Here is a 23,325-nt window from a genome sequence, read left to right as displayed (position 1 = left end):
TGTAAGTTCAGCATTATACATGTTAGAGATTTTTTTTTTTCAACACTAAAATGCTTTCTCGGTCAACTCTAAATAGTCAAAAATCAAAATATCGAACAACATGCACACATGAACACACACAAAAAATAAAATATAGAAGTTTTGTCACAATAATGAGTATTTTAGACGCAGCATTTTCAATCCACTCACTAAAAAATGGCGTAATGACAATTTTTTGAGTAGTATTTTTGTGGCTAATAACTCGCAGCAGAGTTTAAAAAGAACGAGAATAAGGACTGTGGGAGAAATTTTGAAAGATTAAATGTATGTTTCAAATGTACGCTATCCTTATGAGTTGGGTCATTAAAGACACGTGTTCCTCATACTACTATGTTCAAAAAGTTCCGAAACTTATTTCATTATGGAAGAATGAACACAGACAGAACCTGTTTATTTGGTGTTTCATTCGAAGCAACTACCTGTGCAATTATGTGTTTTTTGCCATTGTTCATACAAAGATGTAAATGTGGATTACACGTCTTTTTTTGGTGTATCCTGCAGTGCCTTCATTGCTGCTTGCTGCACTTCTTCGGAATCTGAGAATCATTGCTCCTTAAGCGAATTCTATATCTGAAGGAAATCAATCAATCAATCAATCATATATATTGCTGTCCCGCCCCTAGAGGCATACAGCGGGATATCTGAAGGAAAAAGGGAAAATTCAAGTTTAGCAAAATCAGGGGGAAAAGATGGTTGTGGGAGTATAAGAATGTGATGTTTTGGTAATCTGACACCTGGAGAGACCTGTGAGCAGGCGCATTATCGTGATGGAGCACCCATGACTTGGCCTTCCAAAGATCTGGTCGCTTGCATATGACCAAATCATACAGATGCTTAAGGACTCACGGGTCTCTTTGAATGTCGAATTACCTGTGAAAGCCGGTAAAGCATTGTAAGGGGAAATGATTATCGCGTTCGGAAGAAGTGCAGAGAACAGCGATGAAGGCACTGCAGGATGTGGCAAAAAATGTGTAACTACTCAGGGTAGTTACTTCAAAGGAAACACCAAATAAACAGGTTCTATCCGTATTGGAACTTTTTGAACATTAATAATACAAGGATGCAGCTCTGCATTTAAATGCTAGACAGACCTAATTCAACGATAACTATGATCTCTCAACGCAGGATCGTCAAAAAGAGCTCTTCATTCTGAGGTTATTAACAACCTGGTGTTTTTTAAAACTTTTTATACTATAAATATAATAGAAAAATCAAAGCATGGGAGGGGTTCGGCTAAAGTCTCAGCCTGGCTGCCCACTAAAAATATTGGCCTAGGCGTAAGTCTTTTGCCATCTTAGGCTGATAACTTTTCCAATGCGAGAAAATTAGCAGCACAGGGGTGAAGGTACCATCCTTACCGATTGGAGTCTTTCTTGATGCATATTTGTGGTGCTTTACAGAAATTTCCCCCTGCCTGATCATTTAAGTGACAAAGTGAGTGGCCATGTGACTGTATGAGTCAGTGACTATTATTGAGTCATTAAGACTGACCAAGTGAGTCAGCAAAGTGACAGTATGAGTGACCATATGACTGACTAAGTGACTGTATGGACGACCAAGTGAATGAGCGAGTTACCGATTGAAGGAGTGAGTGAGCAAGTGAGTGTGGGTGACCACATTTGAGTGACAGTATGTGACCACTTGAGAGACCGAATGTCGTCATTAACTTGATCAGGAAAACTGCCTCCCACTTTCTCACTTGGTTACACACACGGTCACTCATATGACACTGCACTTGGTCACTAACTTGATCACTATTATGTTCACTCATAAACTCACTTGATCATTCATATGGTCATTCAATCAACCATACAGTCACTCACACTTACTCAAACGTTCACTAATACAGTCAATCACACACTCACTCGGTAACTCACACAGTCAGTCAGTTACTCATACGGTCAATCACTCTCATATGGTTACTCACCCAATCACTTGGTCACTCACCCAGTAAGCCACTTGTTCACTCAGTCAGTCACTCGAAAGATCAGGACAGGTGAAATTTCCAGGGCAAAATTCCCGGATCCCATTTTTGACTACCACTTTGCCCAAGAACCTAGCTCAAGAATGTGGGAAGGGGCCTCTCGATTCCAAAAATACATCCCACCCAATAAAGGATTTGATTTCTGCCACCAGATCATTGAGCAGCTTGAGGCATGCTGACCAAAAAAAAGAGGGAAATGATAAGCGAACATCATTGCCATACATTTTCGTTTCTCTCACAATCGAGAAACAGCTAGAAATTTTGATCTTTCTCACATCTGATCAGCTATCTAAAGCTATCTATCATCACCAATGTGTTTTCGGCACTCAAACATGCCACAAAATTCATTATAACCATTTAAAAACAATAGATATTTCAAACAAATATTAAATACTATAGTTTTAAAAAGCAAATAAGAAAATTGTCTCTGGTTCACACGTTTCGACCCTGTAACGAAGAGCCTCTTTCAGAACATTGTGGGTATGAAACAACGAAGAAATAAAGAAGAAAAGGCGGGGGAGTTTCTGTCCACCGTTCCGGGTGAGAGTCCATTCTTTTTAATATTGAATAAACTAATAACTGACCGCACATCAACTCTAGTCATATATCGCCATACTGCAATTTCCAACCGATGGAGTCGGGTGGGAAATAAACACACCATCTATACAAGTGACTGTCTCAGGCTCTGTGGAACTCGTTTTTGATGGCCCCCCCCCCCCCCCGATCAAGCCTGTGGACCCTGATGGTAGCATTCACTGTGATAGATCAGCATCTCACAGCACTATTCAGGCGCATAAAAATGATCTGATATATATTGAATGAGCTGGATTGGTTGTCAAGAGCGAATCTGGAGAGTGCCATCTGTTGGAGCATATGAAAAGGCAGTGTTTGCTGTGGTCGATGAACAACTTGGCTGATGATGATACCGGCACCATATTTTTTCCCATCATTCATTAAATTAATGAAAACCCCTCCACAAAGGACAAACCTTTGATTCTGTCATTGATACACTGTTGGTAACATTGTTGGCATCAATCACACAGTTTTGAAAATGAAAAAAAAAGCAACTTATAATTCTGACCTGAATTTTCTAGAGAGATGTTACATCAGAAACTACAACAATTGAACAACCTCATGAACAATGGAAGAAATATACCACTGATATCATCATCATCAGCCTGGTCAAACCTCATCGATCACAGCACACACACAACACACAATTTGTTTTCATATACTTCAACAGATGGCTTTCCCCCCCCCCCCCAATTCACTCTTGACAACCAATCCAACTCCTCATCCAATATAAAAGGCAAAGAACTCTCGCCTATAATTGTGGACTGAAACTCCCTCGCGCCTCCTTTCAACGACTTAATTTCTCTGTTGTTTCATACCATGATAATGTGGAGGTGGTTCTCCGAAACATGCGAACTAGTGACAGAAAATCTGCATATTCATCTTGAAAACGTGTATTATTCTTTGAATCAAAATAAGGCAAAAAGTATCTTCTTGTTTCCCGATTATTTCTCGAGGCAGTAAAATCACTCAATACTGACAGACTAATAATGAAATACCAACGCATGCAACAGCAAAAAAAAAAAATGAAAATAAGATGTATAAAACGCACACAAGTTAATTCATATAGACAGCGATACCAATTTTGATTCCGCTTATTTACAATGTCATATAATACATACCATACTAAAGGTTCCATAACCAGACTGAGTATTAGCGTAGCGCAGATCAAATAAAACCATGTTCACACATACGAATAGCTAAACTAGCGGCAATCGCTATAAGGCACTGTTAGTTTCGCAGCAATGGCCCGCCTATACATGCTCGCCTGTTTTAACAAAACATGGCTTCAAAAAAAAAAAATGAATAAAATAAAATTTTGACCGAACATGGACTTATAAAGGAACATGCAACAAAAAAATGCAGCAGTCGATCTCAAAACGTGTACATAATAATCTGATATATGTCTCAATAATGACACGAATCGAAACTAAGCATAGTGACTCTCTATTAATGCATAAATAATATATATTAAATGCATTTGGCAAAATTCTGAATTTGAAAAGTTTTTTTCTTTTTTAACATGTTAACTGGCGACCTATAGAAATAAACATTATAGGACCAATTTCTTAGCTCGCCAATAAGTCAATGCTCGCTACTACTGCTGAATCCCATTTTAACGAATAATAAAATATGATTGGGTATTTCAAGGAAATCTGCTAGCCACTAAAGACGGGATTATACTATAAAAGTTTTATAAAAGTACTTTTATCAAACTTTTATAGGTAATCCCAGCCTAAGCCATATATGATCAACACATTACCCCTAATCCTAATTTTATGAAATGAACTAAGTGGCACATTTGTAAATCACTTAAGTGACCCACTGCACACCTCCAGATCATTTAACCCATTTGCATCATATGCGCATATATGCGTGGAAATTTCCTGGCGATTATTACCAAAGCGCATATATGTACGCTAGTTTTTTATGCTTAAGAACAAAACACTAGAGCGCATAGCCATAGCACGCATGCACACAGTCGTGGGCGGAGATACGGGGGGCATGGGTGGGTAATCATCGTGCCCCCCAGCTATAATGACCGTGCCCCCCTCAGACTTCCAAGTCTATCTCCGCTTATGCACGCAGTTAGTGAAAGTGATGATTGCAAATGGATTAAAGTATTTTTCCGGGTAAAAGCAATAATAAAAAACTGATAAAAATGGAGGAGTTTGATTCAAATGGTAGTGAAGAAGTAATTAGACCTACAAAACATAGACGTATTATTGCGATATCTTCTGACAATGACGATAGTGATCAAAGTGTAAGTAATTTTGAAATATTTCTAACTTTATACAATAAAAAAAATTTGGTGATATAGGCCAATTTTCCACTTTCTCAAATGATGCAAATGGGTTAAGGAACCTCTGGCATATTCACAGATCACTTCAGTGAACTGTGGCACAGTTCCAGAGCACTCAAGTGCCCTGTGGCACATTTACAGATTACTTAAGTCACTCGCTGTGCAATTCCACATCACCTGAGTGGCCCACAGCACACCTCCAAATCACTTATAAAACTCATTGCGGAATGCTCACAGATCGCTTCAGTGACCCGCGGCACAATTCTAGAGCACTTAAGTGACCCATGGCATATTTCCACATGATTTAAGTAGCCCACAACACACTTATCACTTAAAAGTGGTCCACAATGCTTTAAAGCGAATAAAGTGGCCGGCACTTTACTAGAGTATGAGCACTCCTGCACTAAGCTATATTAAACAAATGTTATCAAAGGGCTGCAGAGGTCATGAGTTTTTCATGTTCTAGCTGGCGCTGCCATCTGTTTTCCATATTTTTAAAAGAAGATATATCTTTTTTTTTTTTAAATTATGCAAATGCCATGTTGAAGGTCTGCCTGCTCTCTGTGGAGATAATTTTTTCAAATGGGAAATTTTGGCTCGCATTCAAAGCATCAAAGTTGAAAAATTGCAAATGACCAACCACTGCCGTGCCCCCACCCACAAAGGAGTTGGAACCTGGATCCATGCGATGACCACATTAGGACCATTGCCTGGAAGTTGCGCACTCCCTGCTTCAGAAGAATATCATTCTACGTTGTTCAGTTTTCATTCAGCAAACGTTCGAGTGTAGTAGTGTTTTTCCCAAGTGACAGGTTATGGGTGGGCCCAGAAGATTGGGTAAAAACCCAGTAAAAAGTTGTGATAAAAGTACCCAGATGATCAGTACAAGATTAGCTGACTAATAACTAAACATAGAACAATGCAATAAATAGTTCGCAACTTCTTAAAAAAAACCCTCGCAATTATATGGTGCCAGTAAACAGACAAATGAGCAATGATTCATTGGTAAGCAATTCCGGAAGTTTCGTTTCTTGGACTGACCTCAAATTCAAAAAAAAAAAAATTCAATACTGAACGGCATCAGTTAAAGAAACTTTTCTACTTTGTCAATTTTCAAATAAGCCATACAAATAATGAATGATAATAATGATCATTAAAATCACCTCAACCCGGCATGGATGTCCACGTGGAACAAAATGATAATAAATGCTATGAAGTGAATAGAAGACATCTACGTTTTGACAATCTATGTTTCATACCACTTCTCTGCCAATTGTCCGATGACTGAATTTTTTTTTTTTTTTTTTTGTGGGACAAAAAAAAAAAGACAATCTCCTTTTGATACCGTCTTATATTTGGATCCGTGATGAAATTTTTCCCGCACGACAATGGATCTTAATCATATCCCAACTCAAGTACTTTATCAGCTTAACATCTAAGCAGTATATTCCAAAAGGATGCACGGCTGGGTTCACATTGGACCGATACAATAAGTGATATAAACAAATATATACAATCAGTGTAACTGCAGCATTCATGCAGATTGGTCAAAAACCTGAATTTCAGGTTTTTTTAACCTATCCGCGTCTATATCACGGATCGTGTTGTTGTATCGGTTCAGTATAGAGCCAACCCGAGAGTTCTGCGAGATAATCTTTTAATATTTTTGGTAGTTATCTATATTTTCTGAAATCCCACCCAAACTGTTCAATGAAATGTGTTAATAATATTCAGCATAATGGTGATATTTAAAACATTCAAGGGCAGATATTCGAAAAACCGCTATCTCTGTAATTTGGACAGCTTCAATTATTGACAAGAAATGCGGCACACACATACAAACAAATGGCATACAATTACTAGCCCTCTCCCAATACACGAGCACACAAATTTTGATATAAGGAGTCCCAACTTCCAGGTACATTTTTAGAGCTTCAAGACAGTGCTAGAGCCAGCACCAGAAATTGCTTATGGCAACAAATCACATGACTTTTTTTCTGTTTATATATTATTGAATGAGGATATATAAGAACTCACGGACACACAAATGCTGCCCCACAATATTTTTTGTATATTTTAGAGTCCACCCCCGAAGAAGTGCACTTGATATCAGAGAGAAAAAAAAGGTTTAGGACGTGCCAAAATGAACGACAAGCTCTTCCTGGTGATGAACTCTGAGGTCCTGCAATGACTGGTAGACATCGTTGAACGAGTCACACACCTGGAAGACAAAAAAAATCTCATGTACATTGTGCGTTAAATATCAGAAGATTGCACCTTATAATAAAACAATCAATTTTTCAAATAACTGAAACATAGTCTCACCATCTTCAGATCGGCTAGAGACAGCGGCGATTCGCTGAGCACTTTTTCAGGCTGAGGAAAATCTTTCAATAATAAAACATGCTCCTTTGATGACGTCTGGATCTTCATATTGGGGAGTTTCTGCTGGTAGTGCTTGATTCTGTCCATGTACTCCTTCCTTTCCAGATGAGCAGGGATGGCCGAAACATCGATAATATCACTAGTGGACAATGGGGAAAAAAACAAATTTCAATATCCATAATGCAGTAGTTACTATCACCGAAAAAAAAAACCAGTAATTTTTCCCCTGAGTTACAATGAACTTTTCGTTGATTGACAAATCATATCATCCAACAAAACGCTCAAATTTTGGTACAGTATTTCACTCTCCCGAACCATGTAGCCATAGAAACCCACATAAGTCACAATGGTTTTAAGAAGAAGGACGAAATTAATCTGTCATCTATTGCATGAAAAGAAGGAAATAAAGATCAGTGGAAATGTCCTTACAAAAGGTTCATTTGTAACATTCACCGAAGCGATATGATGTGAATTTGATAGTGTGAAACATCTTAACAATACTCAAGGGCCAGAGAAAAGTATTTTTGTAAAGAAGTTATCGCTGTAAGTGGAATAAATCAACAATATGAAAAATGCATCGGGACCAGAGAGTAATTCATCGTATATAGGTAATTATTATTGCAGAGGGTATCGTTATACAAGATTTTCCCTGTAACTGGGTTGTGTTTCAACTTTCTGAAATACAATTTGTGACAGCCAAGGAAAGACTTCATTCATGCTGTCACAAAATAAAATAAAATACTGTTGCTTCTTTTAAGCCTTAAATCATATAATTAATTAAAATGAACTTTTTCTTCTTTTTTTCACAGACAGTGTGGTTTACAAACAAGTGTAATGTCAAAGGGGTTATTTGCAAGACAGCCAAACTTTACAAACAATACCTTTTTCAATGAAATGCCTGTCCCATTTGTGACTCTGAGTTGGAGGAGCCATATAGAACAGTGTTTTTCAACGTGGGCGATAGAATAGTCCAGGAGGGTGATAGAAGCTACAGGCATAACATAGGGTCCTATGGGTTAGCGTGCATTGGGGGCGGTAGAAGGATAAACATTTCTGAAGAAGGCGGCGATGGAACAAAAAAGGTTGGGAAACTGATATAAAACAAACCTTGGCCACCCAAGCAGTCCTTTGAGATCCTTCTGAAATATAGATGGCAGCACTAAAAAATCAAACACCACACTACATACGCACACAGTTACACATTTGACTGAAAGTAGTCAGTGAATTAAAATGGCATTCACAGGCAAACAAAAAGCTTTCCGTGTGCTAGAATTTGCAAAATTGTAGTCAAGCCCACGTGTGTATGGGGCCATTTGTTTTTTAATGCAGCGAACTTTTACCATTGTAGTGTACCTGGATATGCTACAATTACAGGAACATTGTGATGACTTCATCTTTTTTAAAAAGATGGAGCTTCCCCCACCCCCATTTCCTGCGGAATGTACGTGAGTACCTTAATGCTGAATTGCCCCATTGTTGGATTGGACAAGTTTCCGAAGATTAACGTTCTTCTTCTGCTCACCGGACTAAACACCATGCTACTTTTCCTTGTGGGGCTATGTCAAAGATCTTGTGTTCGAACCCCCCCCCCCCCTGCTGCATGATTTAGCAGAACTACGTGGACAGACACACATACTGTCTATACTGTGCATCGTGCCATGTTGTGGAGAGTATGGCAAGAACTGGATTATATAATTGATTTATATCCTGTGAGCAAGGGTTCACACATTGAACACCTGTAAGGTCTGTAAATAAACTTGAACTGTTTCTGTATACAGTACAAGGCTCCCCTCCACTGCACTAGCACATTCAAAAAAAAAATATTTTTTTTTAATTCGACACTTTTGTCCACAACAGCAAGTAACTCTCATTATAAGGAGTATTTTACTATATTTTTATTTATTTCTGCTAATGATAAAGGAACTTCATATAGTTCCGAAACGCTTATAGCTGTGGTTTCTTTTTGCAATTTTGGGTCAACTAATGTTGGCTGTTCAATTGTATTATCTAACCCAAAAGGTATAATTCGTTTCTACTCACCATGCAGTTTGTTGTAAAATCCTATTCAGCTGAGACTGTTCATTTCCCATTTGATTCGATGGCGCTTCCACATAAAAGTCGCCACTGAGAAAAGAAAAACAAAACAATACAGACATTAAAAGGACAATGTAAATTAAACAGAATGAGAATCATATAACGGATTAGGTCTCAAACAGGGTATCTCGATTTAATCATTTAATTTGTTTCTAATCACTGATTTAATCCTTTAGGTCTATGGGATAATAATTTCCCATCACTAATAATTAAAGCAATAATTGAAATTTATTCTTTTTTTCTTGTGAAGTTGTATGAAGCTGGGAATGCTGTTCATAGATGGAAGTATTTTATTGACATAAGATATATTCCCGCCTATAATTAAAGTTTTTTCATGAAAGTGGTTCTCTCGTTACCAGTACTTAGCAGGATATCGTCATTCTGTTTAGTTTGCACTCAAATTTTCCTAATTGAAAAAGCAGTGACTTATTTAAAAGGCATGTAACCAGTTTCATTGTAAATCAATGTATAATTTTGTATTAAAAATTTCTCGATAATGTCAAAAATCTTGCTCACAAGAGAATTTTGAAATAATAACAACAGTTTTAATTCTACATTTTTTTTTTTTTTTTTTTTTTTTTGGTCAGCAATGTGTCAATTTATTAATTTTTTTCTTTTTCGAATTATTGAATGTGTAAGTCTTATAAATTGCACTTTTTATTTTGTTCAAAGATCGAACAGGTAACTATTTTCATAACCCATAACCATTAGAAACCCGTAAGTCAATTACGGTTCTGTTTGATTTAAGCAAATGAATTGATATGCACATTTTGCAGCAAAAAACGCCTTTGTTATGTACCGTTACATGGAGTTTGTAAGAAAAAAAATAATACAGATAGATGGCTTGTGATCAAAAATAAATTGCGTCTTTCAGATGTAAGATTATATATACCAATTTGTATTGATAAATACAGGTGCTGTGCATTCTGCAGCACAAAGGCCAAAGAAAAAAAAGGAGCAATATGATTTGTAAGAAATATATGGCTTTATGTAAAATTTGTTTTGCTGCTTTTTGCAGCTTCTAAGTCTGATATTCATTAATTATTATTTGTACATTCAGTTTTTTTTCCTCTCATATTTTATACTGAAGAATAAGGTAATTTCATATATCAATTTGATTTTAAATAAAATTTTGTTTCATTCACTTGATTTTTCCATATAGATGCAAAGTGGGAAATTATTATCTCCTCGCTCACTCGATGTAGCATGTTGTGCAAAAGGGGCAGTAAGATAATAATTTCCCACCCCCTAATTTGCATAATATCAATGATATTCATAAAATTTCTACAGTAGCGGGATCTTATATATCCACTGACATAGAACTAGACAAAAAAAGGATTAAAATCTGTGCCTTAGTCTTTTGCCCTATAAAGAGTTAAATAAGATAATTTTGATATTTCGAACAATTTAGAATAATATAATTTTTTTTTAACTTGTGTGATGTAATACAAGTAAATAAGAGGTAGTAAGATTCATATTTTGATTATTTATACATTAATTAATACAAATACAACGCCACAACAGGAAAAATGCCCAACGAGGTGGCTGAGAAAAAGATGCCCATAATAAATATGGATGTCATATTTCTAAAAAACAGCAACCCAATTAAAAATGTAATTACGAACAATGTATATACATGATGAAATATTATACAATGCCCATAAGAATACTTATGGTTGTCTTATTTTAAGTATGGATAGCTTCTCAATTTACCCCAATAATTAATATTTCAATTAATATTAATGAATATTTCAATAAATGTGATAAAGATTTTTTGTTTGGGTGAAGAGTTAGGTTGATAGAATCAATTCCGTTTTTCTCAAGATTAGAAGAAAGAGAGAATTTCTGAAGGCTATTCCAATAACTTTATTTTCCATGGAGAAAATGAAGGCCTTAAAGAGAGTGTTAACTGCATGAACAGATGTTCATTGGAGTGCAATTTGCTACAGGCTTCGTAGAAGTAGGCACTATCTGTGGGGAATAATTGTTAGAAAAGTTTATGGTTTTTGCAGTGATGTCTTATAAAGGTTTTTCTCCAGAATATTTACGCATAAATTTATTAAATCAATGATTGTTAGTTACATAATATGACTATGTCCTTCAGGGGATTTTCTTTTTATAAATTTCAATACGGTTTTAAATTATTTATTCTTAGATGGCATTGGTATGATGAATGAGATTTTTAGTAGCTTAGTATGATAATGGGATTTTTTTTTAAAAAAGCAAGATCTCTAGAGCTTAATATAATCTATAAGTTAAAACGAGAACTATAACTGCTATGAAAACTATTTAATACCCCCTAATAAATTGACATTTCAAACTTAGAATAAGAAATGATTAAATATAGAACTTCAGAAAATCTGATTCAAATAAAAAACTGAATTTATTTGATTTCTCTTAAAAAAATAATAATGATTTTTATCAACTCTGGATTTAATAAAAAAAATCAGCAGATATTTTGTAACAATAATTTTCCCTCTATGCGTATATAAATACACGTCAGTTCCATGTATGTGACTATGCACTTAATTTATTATTTATCAAGTTCAATGTTGTCCAAAAAATCAAGTTGATCTGATTTCCATACTCAAAAAGTACGCTTTATAATTTAATATTGTTCAGTCATATTTTTAAAAACAATATTTAAACCACTGTCAGCAAAATAAAAATTAGATTGTTTTATTCTGCACTAGCAAAAACTCCCTGAGCTTCTTGGGTTTTCTTCAATTACTGGGAGGATTGAGAAAGTGACAAAAACCATTATGAAGGCACATAAACTATATATATTATACATAATACTGGCATCATTAAAGAAGTGACAAATCATTGTAAAAAGGCATACATGCATGTCTGAAATGCATTGTTTGAGAACCACAGTAACCAAAGTAACCATAACCACAGTAAACATCCAGAAAGTGATTGTTGGGGGCCCATGTACCATTGTAACATGAACCATTGTTGCCCGACCGTTTTTGCCCATTCGCCCTGCTCTGAAAAACTTTTAAAGTAGCCTATGGTTCAATCCTGGTCCTGTTTGGTATGTATGAAAAATTTGGCGTTGATCAGTCTAAAATTGTAGATTTGTATAAAGGACAAACATACATACTTTCAAATATATATATATTGATTTTCTGTGTGTGTTCTTTATACAAATCCACAGGAACCATTTTAGACTGATCGTTGCAAAAAATTTTGCATGTATGCCAAACAGGACCCAACTTGAATGATAGGCAACTTTAAAAGTTCCTCACAGCTACGCAAATACCCAAAACAGGCGAAAAACTGTCGGGCAACAATGATTTCTGGGCCTCAACAATCACTTTTGGAATGTTTACTTTAGTTGTCATGGTTCTCTAGCAATGCATATGATTTTATAATGGTTTGCTATTCCTTTAATGCTGTGAGTATTATGTATAATAGTTTATGCCTTTATAATGTTTTGTCACTTTTTAAATCCTCACAGTAATTGAAGAAAACCTGGGCGGCACTGGGTATTATAGCCAGCATGTATATTAGGGTGGAACGAAAAAGGGTGTTTTTTCACTTTTTTTAGGAAGTTGATGTTGCCTTAGTATTCAAAAGATGCCTTTCAAGGTTTTAAGACGTTATACCAAAATCTAGGAAAATATTTTGATATCTTGAGGTTCCTCACAGACCCTAAAGGTTGAGCAAAAATACTTTTCTAAGTGCACATTATGAAAATCTTTTTAAACATTATATATATATTTATATACATTATAAACATTATTTATATAAAGGGTTTATATAAGTAAACCATTTTTGTGGGGGTGGGGACAAAACTATAACCATGTTCCAAATTATAAAAACAAAAAAAAAACATAGTTTGACGTTATAGGTGTAAGGAGAATGCCTCTAGTGCTTCCTCTGTTATCACACTGTTATTACATTTCACTTTTTTGCAAAATAGTCCGCTTTTTTTTTCAAATGATGGAAGAGTACTCCTTGATTTTATTCCAGCTTGAATGAAGCCTTTATGACTCTCGGTTGTTGATACAGCAAGAGATGCTTCAGTTACGACTCGTACTCATTGTTCAACTGCTTATGTGTGACACGGAAAATTCGGTATAGATGGAAAAGCAGGTTCAGATAATTTTTTGTGGGTCCATTTCCTGATTTTTTATAACAGGTGGTTCAATCACTCGCACTTGATCCCATGCAATTAGTTCCGAATAGTGCTTAGCAGAAAAGTTTATTTTCGGAACATGGAATGTACAGATTTCTGCTTCTGATAATCCTTCATTTCTAATTTTCAGAATTCTCTTGATTCCCAGTTCTTTACCCTTATCATTTCCACAAGATATCTCTGATCTGCACTTAAATCACTGTTGTCACTGTCCATTATCAGAAGGTTATTAGAGATTGGTTTAAATTTCACAATAGGTAATCTTTCACAATTTTCCAAAATCACCTTGAAGCCCGTGTGGACTGATGGAACATCCATCTAGACGCTTCGCAAGATCTCTTAGAGGTAACTCATGAAAGTGAAAAAGACAAATAAGCCATTCCAAGGGATAGCCTATTTCTTTCTCTATTAATCTGATAACATCATTTTTATAACCAGTATTGGCAACAGTTCCGTCGCATCCGATCGCCATCAATTCTTTCGTATCAAAAAAGTCCTACTTCAAAAAGTCTAGGATTGATGACTTTATATCCCTTGCTCTACTGCTTCTTGGAGTTGTGTGACAGAGATAAATTGACTGGGGGTTCCTGCAATATAGTTATATGTTCTTCAGATATGGTTCTATATTATATGGAAAGAATCACCTTCTTTGACATTAGCTAAGGTTTTGTCTTTTCGACCATCAAAATATATTCCTTGTACATTTTGTTCTAGGAATTTTATCTTGCAAAAAACTTTCTGTGGTGCTCTTTCACTCCTTATTTTCATCCGGTCTATTGTCATATTTGGCTTCTTTATCGTCAATAACCCAACATCTTCCAGCACTGCATTCGCAATAATTGCAACTGATCCGTCAGACACACCAGTTCTATCTCAAGCAAGAGGAACATTTGATAATTTAGTTGTCATCTGTGAGGATGATGGCAGAACTTGAAAAGCAAATGAAGTACTTGTGTCGGCACTGATTGATGGACTAGCTTCAGGTACTGGTAGATGGAAATGCTAACTTCAACAGCAAACTGTGTTTTGACTCATATAGATCACTTTCCTCAGAATCGTTGGATATAGATGAGTTTTCAGTGGTTGATGAACTAGTTTCCGTCGTTTCTTCTTGAGATGACTTCAAACGGGATACCATTTTCATTTTCCTTTGTTCATTGTTTTTCAATTTCTTCGTTCTTAGGACATCTACTCGACCAATCGCCATCTTGCGTGTACTTCTTTGATCTTCCAAGAAATCTCGCTCTAAATTTGGGACCTTTCTCAGCTTATCACACTTAAAGTCTTCAGAATCGCATTTGCTTGCTGCAATGTCGAACAATTTTCGTGCTTAGCACTGGAAAGATTTCAAGTTCAACTTGAAAGTTTGAGAATCTTTCCTTGCTTTCATATTTTTCTGAAGATTCTTGTATTTACAGTAAGTCTGAAAATTTTGCATATTTGTTGGTGGGAAACCGTAAGAATTGAAGCAGTTTTCCAAATAGTTTCCTATCTTTGGCACGATAATTTCAAGAATGTCTGCAATAGCTGGATCTTTTCTTGATTGTTGTGCCTTCATATTGTGTTGAGTCACCAAATAACAAAGAATAGCGTCGCCATAGGTGGGCAAGACCCGAGAATCCAACTCTTTAGGATTTCCTAAAATGTCACAACAATAAAAGCTTCTGGTCGTCATTTTGACTGCTATACATCTTCTCAGTTAAAGGGTAAGATTGCAAATGAATACTGAAAACGAGGGAAAAACATCGAGGTCACTGAATGAATCACGTGTTCAGGGGAATAGGAAAGCCTCCTCCACGGTGTGATGTTACAGAATTCCACACGTGCGTAAAAGTTAAGGAGCGATGAGGAACCTCAAGAAATTTGAATTTTGGGGAAAAAAATTAGGAATGGCATTTCTTCACATAAAGGCATATTTTAAATTCTATTACAATGGCAATTTCGAATTATTTTTTTTTTTCGTTCCACCCTAATGTATATGCCTTTACAATTGTTTATTTCTCTGCCACCTTGTTGGGCATTTTGCCTGTTGTGGCGTTGTATTTGTAATGATGTCAGCACACAAGAGGAAAACCCGGGCAGCATCGGGTATTACAGCTAGCTTATATATCAGATACATCAATTATTTTAGGTGAAAATTAAAAAAAAAATGAAGAAACCTCATTTAAATTTTTTAAAAATCATAATTTTTATCAACTCTGGTCTCAAACAAAATTTATGAACGATAAAACAAACAATAATTTACAGTGAAAACAGCAATACCTATATATCGGTCTACTATAGCTGTTGCTGACAGGATTCCCAAGCAGCGTGGTCCTTTCCGTCGGTTCGCCAGCCTGAAGGGAACAAGGGAACATAGAAAAATTATATAATGGTAATTCACAATCGAACCAAACTGAAACAATGTCAGGGAATGGGAAGTATAAAATTTTAATAGAATCATTTTTCTACTTTTTTTAAATTAAATTCTACTTTCTTCCCCGTCATTCCCTGTTTACTCGCTGTTGGAAAATATTACGATTTCAACCTATACAATGGAACAAACACATCCTCTTCCATTTTTTTTACGCAGCTTCCAGTAACCCAAACCTACGCAAAAGATAGAATTCAGTAAAAAAAATAGTAAGCACATTCAATACAAATCTGGAGAATAAATCAATTCTCGACTTTCCTCCTAGTCACCCCAAATTTTTCCTGCACTTAGCCCAGTGTTTTTCAGCTTGATCTATAGTCCCCCAACCGAGATGAGACTTGGTTACGTTTTCCGATGATTTTATTCAATTTTTATTTGTTCGTTTCGCATTATGTTTTGATTGTATAAAAATTATTGCTGTAAATATAAAAAATGTGTTTATCTTACAGAAGTCATGTTTTATTTTAAAAAAATTAATAGGCGTATTTCTGATCATTTTTCATGTTATTTCGGGCATTTTTTGAACTGGGACAAATTTTTTTGGGGGAATTGGATTCAGAAATGTTTATAAACAATTACTGGAGTAAAGGAAGATGTCGCCACCGCTGTGAAGAATGCTATTGCCGGAGTGAAGGTAGACATAGCTTCCGTTGAAGGTAGAGTGGACAGTATGGCCGAGGAGATGAACTCTGTCACTGAACATGTGATTGCAATCGATGAGAAGCTCTCAAACAGAATACAAGACCTGGAAGAGAAAATTCAGGAGTCTACGTTCTTCCTGGAAGCTCACCAGGTCCCTGCCAGCCATAGCTGCCAGTATACCCTTGCTTGGGGGTGGCCTGGATGTGCCCTTATAAATTTCTCTGAGAGGGGAAAAAAATGGCCAAGTGTTGTGTCGAAATGTAATTTAAAAATTTTCATAGGTGCCAATTCACAGACTTGAGAAATCTGTAGTTTATCACGGGTATCTGTAGTTATCACGACATATTTCACATCAAAGAGAACATGTCGCACAGATAAGAGGGAAAACTAAGGGATCTTTTTTTATGATTGCATCCAGTGACCATATATAGTTTTTCTCAGGATGCATTTTTCACGATCCTACTATTTTAGCAATAACGGGCAACTTTGCTTGCTTTTGGTATCATATTTGGCAACAGTTACTGATTCTTTGTACTTGAAATCGTGATTCCTCATATTTTTCCTAAGAAAATGGGATCAGCGTGGAATTGCAAGAACTGAAAGAGTAATTTCTTTAGGGATTTTCCATTTGAATGAACACAATTTGAAGACTTTTAGAGATTTTTCTATGAAGATACGAAAACTCAGAAGGCTTCTGGGTAAATCGGAAGCATTGCATAGGCGGAGATAGACTTGGAAGTCTGGGGGGGGGGGGCACGATCATGATGATGATGTCAATTCATATATACATTACATTAGATCAATCAACTTCCCTTTGACGCTGGGGGGGGGGGGCTTCCCCCCCCCCCCCGCATCTCCGCCCATGAAGCATTGGCACCTATGAACTTTGCATTTTATTTAGCCTTGGGTTTTTCAGCCAGACGGGGTGCACACTCCTTCCTTTGTCTTCTTTTTCTGCAGAATAATGAATATCTGCTGTTGTCCTATAACCCTCAGCAGCATTCCTTGCCATTCTCTTGTATACTCTTTGACTTCAGCTTTGACCTTCACCTCTGGCCATACTAAAGGTAGAGACTTTATTTTTGGGCCAATGAAGGAGATCTTTTCTTTTTCGAAGGAGTCCAAGTGTCCTCCTTTGGTCTGGGGTTTTTCCTGGGTCGCAGCTGTAAAAAAAAACATGCTCATGAGATTTAAGCTCTCTGGAGCTAGTATACCCTTGCTTTTGGGCACATCTTATCGACTATAGTGTCTAAGTGCCCATAATTCTCAGAAAAAGTGTTTTTTGGAACGAGGACGTGAGCTAGAAAGTCGAGCGTGTGGGTGCCTACGATCCTCGCCAAAGCTGAAAACAATCTGAGTGGCCCACGACTTAATGGCTTCCTCTTGGAAGCTAACCTTGACTACTTAAACTGTCTGTAACTTTTCCCCTTTCTGTCGTATCCGCTTACTATTGTCATCAGGCATGAAATGAATAGCTTACTTGAATTTGTATGCTCTGCTAAACGATATTTATGTTTATGTCAGTACAGTATTTTCTTGCCATGCCCCCCCCCCCCCCCCCCCCCGTAATATGAGGTGCAAGATACAATTAAATAGAATTTTCAGATTGAAAATTGATTGGTTATTTATGTGGCCTCGTGTCTCCCTACCGTTTCCATAATTTCATAATTTAAGGAGCCTGGGTAGAGTTTTCGTGCACACTTTCACCCACCTTCATCACTGCTACCCCTCAACGTGAATTTTAAAATTAATTAGTAATTTCATTAATCCAAATAACTCTATAACATAAGGTAGGGAAGAGAGTATAAGCCGCTTTTTTAATGGAATTAACATTGCTTAGTATGTTCCTACTTCAAAGGCATTTAAGGGTCACCTAGCAGTTACCCGATTGAGCGAAAAATTTTTGCAATTTTTTTGATTGAAACAAGACTGCGGGGGAAGCTAAAGTTTTAAAAAGTTGAAAAATAAGGGCGGGTATGTACAGTTCTTCGTATCACCATTATAAAGCCCTTGGGGATTGAGGGAAGGGAGTGGGGAAATAAGAGCTTACCCGGAAGAAACTTCATTTTAATTGTACTCACCTGTGACTTGTCATCTTCAACAGAGAAACAACAACTGAAAGCGCCGCAGAATTTCTTCATCTGAACAGAAATGACAATTGTTATGAGTGAGATTATCAAGTTGCACATGAAAATATTTGCAACTATAAATACTGATTATCTAAAAGGTGAAAAGAAAAACTAATATTTCATACGCAATTTTTTGACATTTTGCACACATTTTTCCTCGTGACCATGAAAAAAAAGAGAGGGAAAATATGTATGGCAAATTTTTTTTTTTGTTTGCACGGGTTAAACCAAAATGGCTGGTTAATATACATAACCAGAGTCGGTCCTGAAAATTTTGCCGCCCTTTTGGATACAGCTGTCTGAAAAGAGTTTTTCTTTCTTCACGTATATCATCCCACTACAGTGGTTTCCAAAGTGTGGGCTGCGACCTCCTTGGGAGGGGTGAGTTACATTGATAACTTAGGGCAGTAGTTCTCAAACCGCTGTCACCCTTGGCTCCCTTCCCATGAAAATGTTTATCTGTGGCTCCAAAAAATAGTTTAAATAAGAACAACTTCAAAGCACTAAATAGGCAATCATCAATGTCAACAGTTCATCGCGATGTCCTTTACAAATGTTGGTAACACCCCTAAGAGCTGTGGCGCACACTTTGAGGAAACACTGGTCTAATCATATAGAAAAGGCGCAGATGATAAATAACCAAAAAACTTAAGGTGGTGTTTGTCTGAGACAAATTTGCAGCTCAAATAATGTTGACGTTTCAGGTGATATTTTGGGCTGTGAAATTACAGTAGGGGAAAACAAGCGGGTCAAAACAAGAAAAACATATTATTCAAAAATAATATGTTTTTCTTGTTTTGAAGCGTCATGAAGAACGATGCAGAAAAATGACAAAGCTAGTGGCTTTTTGTGGCACCTTGTCTGCAAGAAGAGGAGCCAGTGTGCCTGACGGTTCCAATAACAGAATGAAGGAGAACAAATATAGTCATACAACACTGGTTCTCAAATATTACGCAGCTTCTCTCGTCCCCTAGTCAACGTTCATCTATGGCTTTATTCTACTAATATTTATTCGGATTTATGACGTTACACATTTTAATGCATGTGGCCAGACCGGATACTCCAAGTGCAGGAGAGGCTTCGTAATAATGAAATTTCGTTAAGATTTTCAAGATTATGCATGTAAATTAGTAAACAATCATTCCTAATCCTACCGGCTGGGGGAGTCTTAGAAAAACCAATTTGCCTGGAGGAATCCCCTCCCGATTCTCTTAAGACTGCCTTGCCCACAGAACCATGTGAGAACATTCATTCACCACATCTCCATTTGGTATCCTGTCCACCATACTTCGTGACAATTGTTTGGGTAATCAAACTCGGGACACTTCAGATCCTTCTTTAGCACTAAATGTGAGAGCCTTATTGAGCTATGCTGAAGAGGTCCTAAATCACCTGCCCCTGATCACTATTGTCATCAAAAAGACAAAAAAGGTATCGTTTCACGATTAACTACTGTGAAATACTGTCATTTATGGAAGAAACATCAGTGACTATCGTTACAATCGTCTATTCTGAAATGGAAAGTCAATCATTCAATAATACTACTACTAAACCACATATGCACCTCATTCATATTCCTTTGCAGAACCTCTAATTGGTACATGTTGGAACATGCACACACGTGTAGTGAAACCCGACGTGAAGTTTGTTTCTGTGTAATGCTCGTTATGTGCAGTGCTGCCATCTGCCACCAGCTTTTCTAACTATGAGTGAAGTGTACTGATTGAATAATTTATCATTGTAGACTTGTTGCTCTCTGTGACGAGGCACTTTTTAATGGGGAGATCATCACGGGGAACTTTTTAACGGGGAGATCATCATGGGGAGCTTTTTAATGGGGAGATCAAAGTCGGGAACCACAGGAAACCAACTTCAGCCGACCACCACTGCGGTGACGGAGGGAATCATTCAATATGGTTTTCCTGCTTTCCTATTCGATAGTTTCTTTTCTCGTTATTTTAGTGACAACCATACTCACTCACTTTATTTAACATTAATGATATTATTGTGTAATAGAGGGAACCTCCATCATAACACGTTTCTTTATCTTAGATCCTTTTCTCAGCTCCAATATGGATCAACGTGGATTCACAAATCTAACTTACGCCAAAATCTTCGCCATCGAAGCCAAAGCAACCCGTTCAATTAGAAATAGCGCTAACATTGGTCCAAAAATACAGATAATGATAACAATAACGATAATTAAAGGATAGATCTAATCAGCATGTACATGTTCGCATCAATGACGTTATCATAGAAATGAAAGCATTCGCCGAAATGAACGGAATTTACTCAGACCTGAGCAACGAGAAACAACTTCGTGCGCGTTGCTTCTGTGTCAACTCGAAATTAAAATAATATTTAAAAAAACAAAATTTCCCACAAATCACGCCTTTAATTTACACAAAACAACATCAGTTACGGTCGGCCTTGACATCGGGAAAAGAATTTCAGACGATCAAAACACTAGCGGCTAAAAATCCGACATTCCCTACTGAACTCGACCAATCACAGAGGAGCGGGAATGAGTTACTCTCGAACCGTAAATTTAGCGGCGTAAACACTGTAAGAGAAGTGTAAACAACAGATTGAAACCTTCCGAGCTGGAGAAGAAAAGTTAAAATAGTTCCATAATAATCGTAACTATAGACCGTTCAAGTATTACTTAAGCAAAGTTTTATGGGTTTTTACCCCTCCCCAACCCCAAAAATCAAGTAAACTGGACCAAAACCTTCTAGATTAGTACCGTTATTAACCAAGGGGGCTGCCCTCCCCATTCTCGAGAGAGATGCGGGTGGGGGATATAATAATATATTGTATTATGTATACCCCCCCCCCTCGTGACCTCCAAGAAATGAAAATTGAATTTAAAAATTTAAATTCAAATAATTTTAATGAAATATTGTATAAAAATATCTGTACTGTTTTCATTAATTTCTGTAAATTTAAAATGTTTTTTGAAAGCTTGTGATGAGAGGAAATATTTTACCCTGTATTCCCCCCCCTTAAAGGTAGGTCCTGTGTAAGGCCCCGGGCCCTCTTTACTTCTCTTGTTGATCTGAAGCAACCTAGTAGAATAGATCGGGATTTCAGGACATTGCACTGCTGAGGTGAGCACCTCTACCAATCAACAAAACAACCATCAATTGCCATTGTGCTTTATAATATTTTACTAGCATCTTGTGTGCCAGTAAAACTAAAAATATATTTTTTTGATTCCTTAATAGTGCATGTACATTTTGAATGCCCAGAAAAGCATCGATCAAGTTGGTTTCGAAACCCCTTTCATCTAAACAATCTTCAATGCATGGTTTGCTGAGCTGTTTACTAATACGTGTAGCATATCTAAGTGCCCTGTGAGTTTCATTTCATTAAAATGTCAAATGTGGTCAAAATCTGGTCCAAGTACTGATGCATCATTTTCCAAATCACATATCAATGCTTTGATTTAAAGGATGAAAAATGATTCTATTAAAAATCTATATCAGTGCGATGAATGCTCAATTAACAGGAAATTTTTGATAATCATGTCTTTAGTAGTACGAGATACTGTATTAGATTTGGTTGGAAATGAGGACAGGCGGGTCTGGTGCCTTGGGTGCTGAACCAGAAAGGGCACCAAATTCACTCTCTACATGCAAGGGGCGCCAAAATTCCAGCTTGCCCTGGGTGAAAAAGTATCTAGTTGCAGCTCTGAATGAGAAAACAGTACTGTATGAAGAAATTCGCTCCAGAATCACTTTTGTTTGTTGAAACACAATTTCCCATAAGTTTCTATGGAATATTGTTTGATTTATTCCAGGTATGGCTCAAAATTTAAAATACCAAGTTTGTTTTTTAAAATACCAAGGAATGTTATAAAGACGATAAAAACTGACCAAACGCTGAAATGAATAGCTTTGAGAGCTATAAATGAGAATTTATAGGAGTGTAAGATACAGATCTCTTTATTTTAAACTATGCACACAAACACCAGCTTTATTCTACTTAACACAGTCGAGTGTGTAGGTGTCCCCCATCCATTTGTGTTTTGGTACATGTGGAGAAAAGATTACAAAAAAGGGGATGTGAGTAAATCTTCGAGTGACATTCTGACAATGATTGGCTTAAATTCATCTCATGATGCAGCTGATTTATGTCATTGCTTGCATTTGTATCAAAGAAAATGTTCATTAATCGCATCTGTTAGCCAAGGTACTGTAGTTATATATCCTTGATAAACTGATATATTCAATTTTCTTCAAACCCGATTTGAATAAAGCCATGCCAATATGTTCTCATCCAAATGCTTAGATAATCTTCATTCCAATCATTCCTTTCCTTACTATTAAAAGAAAATATAAAACCCTATTTTTCCCTATTGGTGCTTACGTAATATTTGAACGGTTGTGAGAATAATAGAAATGTACAAATAATTATACACAGTGAGAGGGAAAAAAAATTTTGAACACAAAATTTTTTATTGTCATATGTTATTGAATGATGTTTAACATAAATAAACAAAGTTGCACACACTATGTCATAGTCTCAAAGGCAATTAAAAATAAACACGATTTTATATATTTTGAAATTTAAATTTTTTTTTTTTAATTGCTGCTTGTATTTCCATAGATTGAAAAT

General features: G+C 36.5%; 1 protein-coding gene across 1 annotated transcript; it reads right to left on the bottom strand.

Annotated features, from left to right (window-relative positions):
* Nucleotides 1–5,426: 5,426 nt before the first annotated feature.
* On the bottom strand, nucleotides 5,427–21,140 carry Lamtor1 (Late endosomal/lysosomal adaptor, MAPK and MTOR activator 1). Its single transcript, XM_089252302.1, has 6 exons — nucleotides 21,004–21,140; nucleotides 18,658–18,717; nucleotides 15,784–15,857; nucleotides 9,324–9,407; nucleotides 7,224–7,422; nucleotides 5,427–7,119 (listed from the first exon to the last, which is right to left on the bottom strand). Exons 2-6 carry the CDS (start codon nucleotides 18,715–18,717, stop codon nucleotides 7,027–7,029), a joined length of 510 nt encoding a protein of 169 aa, XP_089108428.1. The 5' UTR covers nucleotides 21,004–21,140; the 3' UTR covers nucleotides 5,427–7,026.
* Between the last annotated feature and the right edge of the window lie 2,185 nt (nucleotides 21,141–23,325).

This window comes from Pholcus phalangioides, unplaced genomic scaffold (assembly GCF_987345545.1).
Source record: "Pholcus phalangioides strain wild (caught in Gottingen) unplaced genomic scaffold, Ppha-v1.0 ptg000028l_1, whole genome shotgun sequence".
Classification (NCBI taxonomy): domain Eukaryota; kingdom Metazoa; phylum Arthropoda; class Arachnida; order Araneae; family Pholcidae; genus Pholcus; species Pholcus phalangioides.
This window is presented reverse-complemented; position numbering and strand designations above follow the sequence as displayed.

Coding starts and splice junctions, on each gene's coding strand:
- Lamtor1 (XM_089252302.1), bottom strand. CDS start 18,717: ATGAAGAAATTCTGCGGCGCTTTCAGTTGTTGTTTCTCTGTTGAAGAT. Junction 15,858..18,657: donor TTGAAGATGACAAGTCACAG/GTGAGTACAATT, acceptor TGTTCCCTTCAG/GCTGGCGAACCGACGGAAAG. Junction 7,120..7,223: donor CTCTAGCCGATCTGAAGATG/GTGAGACTATGT, acceptor TTTGTCTTCCAG/GTGTGTGACTCGTTCAACGA.